Raw genomic sequence first — 14,284 nt, 5'->3', positions numbered from 1 at the left:
AAATGTATTTGTTAGTTTGGGGCGGCATGGTGGCTCAGTGGTTAGCACTGTGGCCTCACTGCAAGAAGGTCACTGGTTTGAGTCCCGGCTATAGGGGAATTGAAGAAACTAAATTGGCTGTAGTGTGTGAGTGAGTGTGATAGTGGTGCTGGGTTGCAACTGAAAGGGCGTCCGCTGTGTAAAACATGTGCGGGAATAGTTGAATGAATGAATGATTGAATGAATGAATGAATGAATGATTGAATGAATGAATGAATGAATGATTGAATGAATGAATGAATGAATGAATGAATGGTTCAAATTTCATTGGAGGGCAAATCATTTTTCCTTCTACTGTAAATTAGTGACTGTGCACTTTACAATCCAAACATGTCCACTCCAGATAGTTTACATGCTATTAGTTAATCAGTTTACAAGGTGTTTATTGAATTGGCTGGTTTTAGCCTGTTGTGTAATGATCGACTCGTTGATTTGTGTCAGATATCGATGAGTGTCGTCAGACTCCCGATCTGTGTGTTAACGGTCGCTGTGAGAATACGATGGGAAGTTACAGCTGTTCGTGTCGCCCTGGATTCAGACTGGAGGAAAACATCTGCAAAGGTACCAGGTTTTACCCCTGTGTGTGCTGTTTAGGATGTTTTCACACACTCCAGGGGGATTTTAAGGCTTCATTTGGCCACAGCTTCCTCTGTGTTTCAGCAAATGGAATAAGTTTGTGTGACAAATCTTATTTTGGCACATATGTTGGGAAAATGGGTTTTTACTACACTAAAATGCTGGATTATAGTATAATATATGCTATAGTTGTAGAAAACAGCAAGACTGGATCATTTGTTTATATTGCTAGCTGTTGTGTTACCATAGCAACTGTGGAATCACCACAACAGATTAATTACTATAGTCGTTGTGTTACCGTAGCAACCGTGGAATCACCACAACAGATTAATTACTATAGCCGCTGTGTTACCATAGCAACTGTAGAATCACCACAACACATTAATTACTATAGTTCCTGTGTTACCATAGCAACTGTAGAATCACCACAACAGATTAATTACTATAGTTGTTGTGTTACCATAGCAATTGTAGAATCACCACAACAGATTAATTACTATAGTTGTGTTACCATAACAACTGTAAAATTACCACAAAACATTAATTACTATAGTTGTTGTGTTACCATAGCAATTGTAGAATCACCACAACACATTAATTACTATAGTTGTTGTGTTACCATAGCAAATGTAAAATCACCACAACACATTAATTACAATAGTCCCTGTGTTACCATAGCAACTGTAGAATCACGACAACACATTAATTACTATGGTCGCTGTGTTACCATAGCAACTGTAGAATCACCACAACACATTAATTACTATAGTCTCTGTGTTACCATAGCAACTGTAGAATCACCACAACACATTAATTACTATGGTCGCTGTGTTACCATAGCAACTGTAGAATCACCACAACACATTAATTACTATAGTTGCTGTTACCATGGCAACTGTAGAATCACCACAACAGATGAATTACTATAGTCGTGTTACCATAGCAACTGTAGAATCACAACAACAAATTATTTACTATAGTCATTGTGTTACCATAGCAACTGTAGAATCAGATTAATTCAAGTACTTTACTATAGTACGGCTCAAATAACAGTATTCACTGTAAATTACTGTAGTATTTTTTGTAATTAGTGAATAATATCTAATGTTAGTGACTCTTAAATGTTTCTCGGTATGAAGTTTCTTGTTGAACTGTTATGAAATCCCATTTTCAGTAACACTTGTGTTGATATTACTGAACTGCGTCATGTAAATACACAAAGAAACAACAACATAATACCCTAAATATACTTCTCAATATTGCCTGATTGTGCAGTTTAATTTGGGTTCTTGTTCTGTTCCAGATGTGAACGAGTGTGAAAATGAGCTTCAGTGTCCAGGAATGGAGTGTGTGAACTCGGTCGGGTCCTTTAAGTGTGTGTCCTGTAAGGCAGGATTTCAGCTTCTTGATGGCCAGTGCCAAGGTACAAACAAACAACACTGATATGATGAGCTGAAATCTGAGGATCAATCCTGCAGATATGAGTAGGGCCAGACAGAATCAGCGGGCATTTTCTGCTATTTCTACACATAATTTTGTTTAAAATCAGTGGATTTATGCGGAATGATTTTGGGAGAATCATAACTAAAAACTTAATATATGAAATAAAAATTAATACATTTTAAATTGTTATTTAATGTTTACAATGTAAATCCAATTAGATCCACTTTATTTGGTCAAAAAAAGCAGTGTCTTATATAATACATCTACTAAAAGACAGATTTGTAACAGTATTGTAAATTAATCATGTGAATATTTTCATATTAGTCAATAACATTACTGAAATTGATTTAAAAACTGAATAAATATAGTTTTACACACATTTACTCAAGTAAATAAACAGAATTGGCGGGCTAAAAATCTGCAGAATTCTGCATGCACAGATTCCGGGTGGGCCTAGATATGACACACAAATTATCATTCAATCACCTTCTGAAAGAGCTTTCTGAATGATTTAAAACTGTTTCTAATTAGCTGTGGAAAATGCAGGTTTTATTGTGCAAACTTCAATTTTGACCACATTATCAGTGATTATAGTTGGTTGATTTGCTTTTTTAAACACTTTTTGTCCCTTAAAAGTTACATTTCATGTGTAGAATCAAAATATAAAAGCATGTCAGGTTTGAGTTCCATTTCTTTTACTGTTTATCCATTTTAATATTTAGAATTACACAAAACAAAGAGCAAAAACTCTGAAACTTTTTTTTTACATAAGCTTATTTACATCAATTTTAATAGTATATTAAAGTAATGCTATATAAGTGCAATAAAAATAATAATAATACATATTATTATGGGCGTCATGGTGACGTAGTACGTGGCATGATCGCCTCACAGCAAGACGGTTGCTGATTCGAGTCACGGCTTGTTGACGTTTCTGTGTGGAGTTTGCATGTTCTCCCCGTGTTGGTGTGGGTTTCCTCCGGGTGCTTCGGTTTCCCCCACAGTTAAACACATGCGCTATAGGGGAATTGAAAAAGCTAAATTTGCCATAGTATATGTGAATGCAAGAGTGTATGGGTGTTTCCCAGTGTTGGGTTGCGGCTGGAAGGGCATTTGCTGTATAAAACATATGCTGGATTAGTTGGCGGTTCATTCTGCTGTGGCAACCCTTCATTAATAAAGAGACTAAGCCGAAGGAAAATGAATGAATGAATATTATTATTATTATTATAGTGCCAGGTCTTATGTGAAATAAACTTTGAGAAAGTTTTCAGGCAACAGTTATGAATGTGTGTGTGTATGTGTGTGTGTGTGTGTGTACCTTGTATTCCTTACATGATAGGGACCAAAAAGTATAGCAATACCAGTCAATTTTGGCCTTGTGGGGACTTTTTTTGTCCCCATGAGGAAAACGGCTCATAAATTAAACTGATTGACGCATTTTGAAAATGTGAATGTTAAAAATGTGTGTGTGTGTGTGTGGTTGTGCGTGTGTGCGTTTAGATGTAGACGAATGCAGTCGTACGCCGGGGCGCTGCACTAACGGTCAGTGTAAAAACACTCCGGGCAGCTTCAGATGTGTGTGTGACGCGGGTTTCCACCTCCAGGATGGCGTCTGCACAGGTAACAAAGCGCACACACACACATACACACACACACACACACACACACAGCATCAGCTCTATATGCAGCAGTGTTTACACTCGTGTGTGTTTCTCAGACATGGACGAGTGTGTGGACCCGCTGCAGTGTCCCGGTCAGCAGTGCGTTAATTCTCCAGGATCTTATAAGTGTGTTCCCTGCAGAGACGGACACAGCATGCAGAGCGGACGCTGCACAGGTCAGAGCAGCTTTTCATCTGAGAAAATACTTTCTGAGCATTATAAATGATGAAAATATATAATAATAAAGAAGAAATACAGTTGAAGACTAAATTAATCACCTTCTGAGATTTAGTTTCTTCTTTTTCACATATTTCCCAAATGATGTTAAACAGATTCAGGAATTTCTCACAGTATTTCTTATAATATTCTTTCTTCTGGAGAAAGTCTGATTTGTTTTATTAATTTGTTTCAAGAGTTCACACTTAGCTGATGATTGATTATAAAGCGAGTTTGACATGCTGTCCCTGGAGAGAGCCCTGAGCTCATAAGATCCTCGAGCCCGGGGCTCCCTCCCGTTTGCAAGGCGAGAGGGGAGTTTGAGCTCAGGTGGGGGGGGGGGGGTGATTGTCATGTCGGGGAGGGAGAACACAAGCGTTTCTACATTGCTCTAAGCGTATGTATGCGAAGAACGGGGGCTACGGCATCTCTTTTGGAGATTAAACAGGTTTATAAGGGTAGACCGGGGCTGGTGGGCACGCCGTTGCAAAACCGCCCAATCTGGCAACACTGCACTGAATATGAGGCCGGCTGCAAGCAATCACAAAGCATGCTTCACTTAAAAGCATTTTAAGGTCAATATTATTAGCCGCCTTCAGCAATATTAGTTTTGATTGTCTCCAGATTAAACCACTGTTATACAATAACTTGCCTAATTACCCTAACTTTACCCCAATTAATCTAGTTAAGCCTGTAAATGTCACTTTAAGCTGAATACTAGTATCTTGAAGAATAGATCAGTTATTATGTGAAGCTGCTTTGACACAATCTACATACAAATAAAGGTGAATTGAATTGAATATTAGAGATGAGTTATTAAACTATTATGATTAGAAATGTGCTGAAGAAATCTCTCTGTCAAACAGAAATTGGGGAAAATATACAGGGGGCCCATTACTCAGGAGGGATAATTCTGACTTCAACAGTATAAAGAGAGAGCAAAAGTACTAAAACCTGAGGGTGTGTTTGTTCGAGGACACTGAAACACTGGCCAGTTTAGTGTTGGAGGTTTCAGGGCTAAATTTGAGCAGCCTGGTGGCCAGTCTTTACTGACTGCACATTTCAGGATTCATTTAAGTTACTTTATTGACATTTCAAGATGGATTTATTCCTTTAAATCAGATTCATCTGTGTTAAAGATCAATGTCGTGTTGTGTTTTCTAAAATCTTTATTTGACGATTACAACATTATAATTACATTTATTTTACATTTATGTATTCATTTTAACATTTATTATTATTGTTATTGGGGCTGCATGGTGGCTCGGTGGTTAGCACTGTCGCCTCACAACAAGAAGGTCACTGGTTCAAGTCCCGGCTGGGTCAGTTGGCATTTCTGTGTGGAGTTTGCATGTTCTCCCCGTGTTGGCGTGGGTTTCCTGATGAACTAAATTGGCCGTAGTGTATGAGTGTGTGTTTCCCAGTACTAGGTATTCGCTGTGTAAAACATATGCTGGAATAGTTGGCGGTTCATTCCGCTGTGGCGACCCCTGATAAAATACAGGGGCTAAGCTAAAGGAAAATGATTGAATGATTATTATTTTTATTATAAACGTTTATACACACGTCATGGTCTATATATATATATATATATATATATATATATATATGTAAAATATGTGTTACATTAAAGATGTCAGGATTTATTTACACAATTCTTATTTATTTATTTGATTATTTATTCAATTATTGGTGCTTGTGCTGAATCAAATGGTCACGAAAATTAAATTAAAGCTCAGCATGACGGTCTCCTCTTTAGTCTGCGGGTTAAATCTAACGTTTCTGCATGGTCTCTGCTGTGTGTTTGCTCTCTCGCAGACATTGATGAGTGTGTGAGTGGTCAAGTGTGTGGCGCTCAGAGTGTGTGTGTGAACACGGACGGCTCGTACCGCTGCGACTGTGCACCGGGATACAGAGCGGCAGGACCGGGACGACAGTGCAGAGGTCAGACAAACACACACACACACACACATGCTCATAACACTCGTTCTAGTAACACCCTTTGATTTAATGCTCGCATGAAATTCAACCTTTCAGACATTAACGAGTGTCTTGAAGGAGATTTCTGCTTTCCGAGAGGAGAGTGTGTGAACACAGACGGATCATACAAGTGTGTTTGCTCACAAGGCTACAAGAGCGTCGCTAACGGGACGTCCTGCCAAGGTAAGACATCTGACATCTACCTGACGTTAATGCTCCCCTGAAATGCTTTGAAATGTGCATTTTATATTTGATGTTTGACATAATCTCAACTGAAACATGAAGAGAGGGCGGGAAAAAGAGAAGCTCCTCCCCTTTTTAAAAAAACCAACCAATAGCGATTCGGTTTTCTCACCGCTCTGCCAGTGGGAGTGGCTGAGCTCAAGCACATCAAATGTGAAGTGCCTTAAGGGGGCGGGGCATGTCAGATACTAGAGAGCATTTGATTGGCCAGTAAATTTGATGAGAAACTGAAGTATGAGGCGACGTGAATAAAACCGTTGATCCATTTAGGCGGAAGTCAGAAACGACAAGCTTTACATGTTTATATCAGATTTATTTCTTCTAAATGAGAACTGTTTGGTCTACACTAGCTTATACACTCACCGGCCACTTTATTAGGTACACCTTACTAGTACTGGGTGGGATCTATTGGATTAGGTTCTGGTGACTGAGGAGGCCATTTGAGTACAGTGAACTCATTGTCATGTTCAAGAAACCAGTCTGAGAGGATTCACGCTTTATGACATGGTGCGTTATCCTGCTGGAAGTAGCCATCAGAAGATTGAGGCACTGTGGTCATAAAGAGATGGACATGGTCAGCAGCAATACTCAGATAGGCTGTCACTAAAAAGTCACTTAAATCCCCTTTCTTCCCCATTCTGATGCTCAGTTTGAACTGCAGCAGATCGTCTTGACCATGTCTACATGCCTAAATGCATTGAGTTGCTGCCATGTGATTGGCTGATTAGAAATTTGCATTAACAAGCAGTTGTACCTAATAAAGTGGCCGGTGAGTGTAGATATCCTAAAAACGAACAATACTAATACTAAAACCTTTTATTTTAATTCCATAGGACGTTTAAGTCAGAAATTGTGAAAGCTACAGCCTGACCAGTGTTGTCTGTCGAAGCTTGAGTTGTTTTTTTTCCACATGAAATTCTCTCGAATGTGAAATGATCCTTAATTCTTGGATGAAAAGATTGCGTTCGCATAACTGCATTCCTCAAAAGCCTGAAGTAAACATTTGTCCTGTCAGCGCGTCCACCGCACACCCTGTTAGATCAAATCAAGATGCAGGAAAACTGTGATGAAGGAAAACTTCTGCACATACTGTAGATCAGGGGTCACCAATCTTGGTCCTGGAGGGCCGGTGTCCCTGCGCGGTTTAGCTCCAACTTGCTTCAACACACCTGCCTGGATGTTTCAAGTATACCTAGTAAGACCTTGATTAGCTTGTTCAGGTGTGTTTGATTAGGGTTGGAGCTAAAATCTGCAGGACACCGGCCCTCCAGGAACAAGTTTGGTGACCCCTGCTGTAGATGAACGCAGAGAATTTACCTTAAATCAACCTGCTGTGTAGAGTTTGCATGTTCTCCCCGTGTTGGTGTGGGATTCCTCCGGGTGCTCCGGTTTCCCCCACAGTCCAAACACATGCGCTATAGGGGAACTGATAAACTAAATTGGGCGTAGTGTATGAGTGTGTGTGTGTAAATGTGTGAGTGTGTATGGATGTTTCCCAGTGTTGGGTTGCAGCTGGAAGGGCATCCGCTGTGTTAAACATATGCTGGATAAGTTGGCGATTCATTCCGCTGTGGCCACCCCTGATGAATAAAGGGACTAATCTGAAAGAAAATAAAGTGATTATATTTATTCTTTATTATTATTTATTTCATTTTTTTGCTCATTTCTTTCTACAATTATTATTTATATTCAATCTTTCTTCTTCAAAATGTCATGTTTAATTCAACATTGTTTCCAAGCAAGTCCTCCACTGTTTATTGAGTGTTTGGGTGGAGTATGTCTTGATAAATGTGTTGTTTTACACACTGCGTTTGCCAACTATACAGTCATTTTCAGTCATTTGTCTAAATTGAGATGGTGAGATTATTTCTATAAGACGTGTGCAGGGAAATAGCTGTTTCTGTAAGCTCAGGTTCCTCCATCACACGGTCAGGAGTTTGACTGTTTTAATGAACGTTGCTGATGATGTCATGCTGGTGTGTGTGTGTGTGTGTGTGTGTGTGTGTGCGTGCGTGCGTGCGTGCGTGCGTGTGTGTGTGTGTGTGTGTGTGTGTGTGTGTGTGTGTGTGTGTGTGTGTGTCTAGATGTAAATGAATGTGCTCTGGATGGAGTTTGTCAGGACGGTCGCTGCTCCAACACTGAGGGGTCATTCCTGTGTCATTGCCAGACCGGCTTCACCACCAACCCTGAGAAAACAGCCTGCCTCGGTAAAAAGCGTGCACACACACACACACACACACTCACACACATATATATATATATATATATATGAACTGTTCAATCTCTCCCTTTTACTCTAACACTACTACTATTACTGGCAGGGCACCCGATGCGTTAAAAATATGCCAGATTAATTGTCGATTCATTCCACTGTGGCGACCCCTGATAAATCAGGGACTAAGCTGAAGACTAAATCTAATTGTGTGTGTACTGGTTTGCTCGTGTAGATGTGAATGAGTGTCAGGACTCGGCAGGACTGATATGTGGATCTCAGCGCTGTGAAAACACCATTGGTTCCTTCCGCTGCGTGGCATCCTGTGAGCCCGGATACCAGATCACCAGCACTGGAGAGTGTGTTGGTACGAGGAATCACACAGTAATAACTACAACTGTGGCCAAACATCAATGCAGAAATCGATACCGAGATTTTCAAAATGCAACACTGTTCTCTCTTGAATCAATTCTGAGTTTAGTTTTAACAGCAGATGGAGCTCTACCTTAGTTATAACAGCAGATGGCACTCTAGGCTTGTTTTAAACAGCAGATATAAATGTTTAGAGCACTGCCGGCTGTTAAAAACTAGACTAAAGCGACATCTACTGTTAAAATCTAGCCTAGAGCAGCATCTGCTGTTTCAAACTAGCCTAGAGCAGTGTCTGCTGTTAACTAGTCTAGAGCACTGCCGGCTGTTAAAACTAGCCTAGAGCGTCATCTGCTGTTCAAATCTAGCCTAGAGCAGCATCTGCTGTTTCAAACTAGCCTAGAGCAGTGTCTGCTGTTCAAAACAGCTGTTAAACACTAGCCTTGAGAACCATCAGCTGTTGAAAACAAGTCTAGAGCACTGCCGGCTGTTAAAATCTAGCCTAGAGCACCATCTGCTGTTAAAAACTGTTGTTAAAACTAGCCTAGAGCACCATCTACTGTTTAAAACTAGCCTAGAGCGCCATCTGCTGCTTAAAACTAGCCTAGAGCGCCATCTGCTGTTTAAAACTAGCCTAGAGCACCATCTACTGTTTAAAACTAGCCTAGAGCGCCATCTGCTGTTAAAATCTAGCCTAGAGCACCATCTACTGTTTAAAACTAGCCTAGAGCGCTGTCTGCTGTTAAAACCTAGCCTAGAGTGGTGTCTGCTTTTTAAAACTAGCCTAGAGCATCATCTGCTGTTCAAAACTAGCCTAGAGCGCCATCTGCTGTTAAAAACCAGCCTAGAGCACCATCTGCTGTTAAAAACCAGCCTAGAGCGACATCTGCTGTTAAAAACCAGCCTAGAGCGACATCTGCTGTTAAAAACCAGCCTAGAGCGACATCAGCTGTACAAGCTAGCGCCTCTGCTGGTAAAATCTAGTCTAGAGTGCCATGTACTATTTAAAACTAGCCTAGAGCACCATCTACTGTTTAAAACTAGCCTAGAGTGCTGTCTGCTGTTAAAAACCACCCTAGAGCGACACCGGCTGTACAAGGTAGCACCTCTGCTTTTAAAATCTAGTCTAGAGCTCCGTCTGCTGTTCAAAACAGCAGTTAAACACTAGCCTAGAGTACCACCTGCTGTTAAAATCTAGCCTTGAGCACCATCTACTGTTTAAAACTAGCCTAGAGCACTGTGTGCTGTTAAAATTTAGCCTAGAGTGGCGTCTGCTGTTTAAAACTAGCCTAGAGCGACATCGGCTGTACAAGCTAGCGCCTCTGCAGTTAAAATCTAGTCTAGAGTGGCGTCTGCTGTTTAAAACTAGCCTAGAGCGCCATCTGCTGTTAAAATCTAGTCTAGAGCTCCGTCTGCTGTTCAAAATCAGCCTAGAGTGCCATCCATTGTTAAAAACCAAACTAGAGCGACATCTGCTCTAAAAACTAGTTCCATCTGCTGTCAAAAACTGCTGTTAAACACCAGCCTAGAGCACAGACGGCTGTTAAAAACTAGCCTAGAGCGCCGTCTACTGTTTAAAATTAGCCTAAAGCACTGTCTGCTGTTAAAAACTAGCCTAGAGCACCATCTGCTGTTTAAAACTAGCCTACAGCGCCATCTGATGTTTAAAACTAGCCTAGCTCTGTTGTTAAAAGGCTAAGCTTTGAAATGCTAAGCTCATAATCTAGAGCAGTGGTGCTCAACCCTGTTCCTGGAGATCGACCTTCCTGCAAAGTTCAGCTCCAACCCTGATCAAATACACCTGAACCAATTAATTTTGACCTGAACAGCACTCTATAATTACAGACAGGTGTGTTTGACATGGGTTGCAGCTGAAATCTGCAGGAAGGTCGATCTCCAGGAACAGGGTGGTCACACCTGATCTAGAGAGAATAGCGTTGCAGTTTAAAAAACTCTGAATGGATGCTGAATCAATTTCCAAACCTTCATTGGCCAGAGCTCAAATAGCAGCAGGAGTCAGTCAGGATGTGCAGAATGACAGTGTGTGTGTGTGTGTGTGTGTGTGTGTGTGTGTGTGTGTGTGTGTTGTAGATGTGAACGAGTGTGCGAACGAGACGGTGTGTGGAGATCATGCTTTTTGCCAGAACCTCATCGGGACCTACCACTGTCTGTGTGACCAGGGCTACGAGTCCACCGGAGACGGCAAGATCTGTATAGGTGAGGTAAACAAGGTCTTTCACAACAACAAGACAGATTAGAGATTATAATACAATATACACTACCTGACAAAAGTCTTGCCATGAATCCCAGTTGTGAGAGCAACACATAATAACTCCTAGTTGATCATTTGGAAAAGAGGCAGAAGGTGGATTTTTCTGCTGAATCCTCTGTTGAATTCATCCCAATCATCACAAATACTGCAGAAGACCTACAGGAACCTGCATGGACTCAAGATTCTCACAGAAATCAGTCAAGTTTGGTGAAGGAGAAATCATGGTTTGGGGTTACATTCAGTATGGGGGTGTGTGAGGGATCTGCAGAGTGGATGATCAACATCAACAGCCTGAGGTATCAAGACATTTGTGCTGCCCATTACATTACAAACCACAGGAGAGGGCAAATTCTCCAGCAGGATAGCGCTCCTTCTCATACTTCAGCCTCCACATCAAAGCTCCTGAAAGCAAAGAAGGTCAAGATGCTGCAGGATTGGCCAGCCCAGTCACCAGACATGAACATTATTGAGCATGTCTGGGGTAAGATGAAGGAGGAGGTGTTGAAGATGAATTCTAATCTTGATGAACTCTGGGAGACCTGCAGGAAGGCTTTCTTCGCCATTCCAGATGACTTTATTAATCAGTGATTTGAGTCATTCAGAGATGGATGCAGTCCTCCAAGCTCATGATGGAGTCAGACACAATATTCATCCTGTTTCCACTGCAGCATGAGCACATATTCTATACTGGACATTATTGAAGCTTCAGTGAGCAGACTTTAGTCTAAGCAGAGTCAGACCTTACTGTCCTAATCAAATCATTAATAATCAAGACATGATCAGATTTTATTGTGCTCAAATAAGTGTAATCTAGAGGCCTTTACCTTTCATATAAGACTCTTCTGAGACCAAATGATCAACTAGAAGTCCAGTTATTATTTGCTGTTCATAAAACTTGGATAGCCCACAAGACTTCTGTCAGGTAGTGTACTTCAGTCTCTTGAGAAACTTACAGTATGTGCTTGTATATTGTACAGCATTCTTGTTCAGCATTCTTTAAAATATCTTCTTTTGTGTTCAACAGATAAAAGAAACTCATAAAGGTTTCAAACAAGTAAAGTTTGAGTAAATGATGACAGAATATCCATTTGTGGTTGATCTGTCTCTTTAAGTGTGTTTTCAATGAATGAAATATCTGCTATTACTCTTATTTAATGATTTATTTTTACTTTTAACATATGAAGTTCACTACCAGTCCAAATTCACAACACATAACGGAAAGTGAAATGTATTGTATTGTGTGTCTGCGTAGACATAAACGAGTGTGAGGCGATGCAGGGTGTGTGTGGATCTGCGCGCTGCTGGAATGTCGAGGGCTCGTTCACGTGTGAATGTGAGAACGGACAGGAGGAATTTGACCCCATTGCTGGCCGGTGTTTGAGCAGAGAGGGCACAGGTAACACACACAATCACCTGACATGGCCTTCTGCTGTTTTCTAATGATCTAATGCATTTATAGGAACATCATGTATAGAGTTTTAATCATGGTGCCCAATGTTACAAATGTCAGACTTTAATATCCTTTTGGGGACATTTAGTTACAGTTTTTCCCAATGGTTTACACACAATGACTACAACATGTAACTGATGCACCACCCCCCTTAACCAATTCTGCTAAACTACAAGCCCAATTCCTGCTTTACACTCAAACTGCAGGATTAAACACACTTTTTTTTCAAAACACCACACACAATTCTCTGCATTTGGCACAATTTTCATGCAGAAAATCTCTTGTTTTCACTATGAACACAGTCAGTTGTCCTACTTTGCGTAACTCATCACATGAGTAAACACCTGTCACACAGAATTGACATTTAGAAATCAGAGCTCATCTGCCTCATAACTGGTTCACTGCCCACCCACAGGTTTTTAGTTGCTTATCTCCCTCCATACTCTCCATTCCTCAAACCTATTGAGGATTTTATTCTGCCTGGAGATGGAAAGTGTATCACCAAAATCCACACACACTCACGTATACCCCCTCTCCAAGCTATAGCAGTTGCTTTTCATGGCTGGATTTGCCATGCAAGGTGACATTTCCCCCGCTGCTTGGCCAGACCAAACCAGAAAAGAGGATGCAGTATAGCTGGGTTTTTACTGTAACTGTATTCAGTAAATCCTTCTGTTGTTGGTATATGTAGACTATGTTAAGTGCACTTTGTGTTGGTTGGGATGAACACTGTGTTCACTGTTTTTGTAGGTAAAATACAGTAAAATACATTTGGTATTTGTGTGTTTTGTATAAAAACACTATTCTGAAATTGTGTACTGTCTGTAGTAAGTGTAACACTGAACAAAAGAAGGCTTACAGTGAGTCATTATAATGAATGGAGAAGAAGTGTTTTACATTAAGCACATCAGTGCTCAACTGTTCTTATAAATGTCTAGTCTTGTGATGATTGTGTGTGTCATTTGAAAACAAGATACCATTTTGAGAAGAAATCACATTATTTTGAATGTAGAGTTTCATTTTGCAGAAGAATTGAAGAGTTTTGCCCAATGTGTGTGTGTGTGTTTTGTGATTTGTGTGTAGAGTTCTGACAATATGTAACATGCTTTCAGAAAATGTGTGTAAACAATTGGGAAAAACTGTAAACAAACAGAGCGCACAGACACACACACACACACACACTCCTATACTGTACCTTAATAATGTTCCAGTGCTGCCCTCTGCTGGTAATGCTGGAAACACTGCGACCAGTGACAATGACTCAGACACACACATACAGTCAAGCCTGAAATAAGTCATATGCCTGGCAAATTCTGACTTACTTAAGTTACTTGAGTTAGTTAAAGAAATATTTTTACACAATAATGCCTCTTGCACAACGTCTTATTGTATTTTGGGAGAAGCCTGTGTCATTTCTGTTAAAAAAAAAAAAATATATATATATATATATATTGCTGGTTGAATAAAAGTAACTTTAAATCAGAATTATATACACACACACACACACACACACACACACATATATATATATAGGTAGAACATATGGGTACATTTATAATCCCAATGGTTGGAAAAATATATGAAATGGCAATAATAATAGTAAAAATAATATAAATAATATAAATAATATTACTTTATTTAAAATCCAAATATGAACTTGTGTCAAAAAAAAAAAAAAAATATATATATATATATATTTGTGTGTGTGTGTGTGTGTGTGTGTGTGTGTGTGTGTGTATATATCATGCCTAGATTAGAAATTAGAAATTTGTAAATATGTTAACGAGCAGCTGGACAGGTGTACCTAATAAAGTGGCCTG

At 40.0% G+C, this 14,284-nt stretch overlaps 1 protein-coding gene across 4 annotated transcripts in view; it reads left to right on the top strand.

The window, feature by feature from the left end:
• The window catches only part of LOC130245489 (latent-transforming growth factor beta-binding protein 4), a 95,568-nt gene that overhangs the window by 63,478 nt on the left and 17,806 nt on the right, over nucleotides 1-14,284 (top strand). For 3 of the 4 annotated variants that reach the window (XM_056478187.1, XM_056478185.1, XM_056478184.1), the window contains 10 exons: nucleotides 481-600; nucleotides 1,919-2,038; nucleotides 3,562-3,681; nucleotides 3,779-3,898; nucleotides 5,757-5,882; nucleotides 5,976-6,101; nucleotides 8,246-8,368; nucleotides 8,609-8,740; nucleotides 10,834-10,959; nucleotides 12,267-12,410. In XM_056478187.1, the coding sequence (XP_056334162.1) occupies nucleotides 481-600; nucleotides 1,919-2,038; nucleotides 3,562-3,681; nucleotides 3,779-3,898; nucleotides 5,757-5,882; nucleotides 5,976-6,101; nucleotides 8,246-8,368; nucleotides 8,609-8,740; nucleotides 10,834-10,959; nucleotides 12,267-12,410 (1,257 nt within the window). The remainder of the gene's footprint in view (nucleotides 1-480; nucleotides 601-1,918; nucleotides 2,039-3,561; nucleotides 3,682-3,778; nucleotides 3,899-5,756; nucleotides 5,883-5,975; nucleotides 6,102-8,245; nucleotides 8,369-8,608; nucleotides 8,741-10,833; nucleotides 10,960-12,266; nucleotides 12,411-14,284) is intronic. The other variant, XM_056478186.1, reaches the window with a different exon arrangement.

The sequence above is a fragment of the Danio aesculapii genome, chromosome 18 (genome assembly GCF_903798145.1).
Source record: "Danio aesculapii chromosome 18, fDanAes4.1, whole genome shotgun sequence".
NCBI lineage: Eukaryota > Metazoa > Chordata > Actinopteri > Cypriniformes > Danionidae > Danio > Danio aesculapii.
The sequence above is the reverse complement of the archived record's forward strand: the minus strand, read 5'-3'. Positions and strand labels throughout refer to the sequence as shown.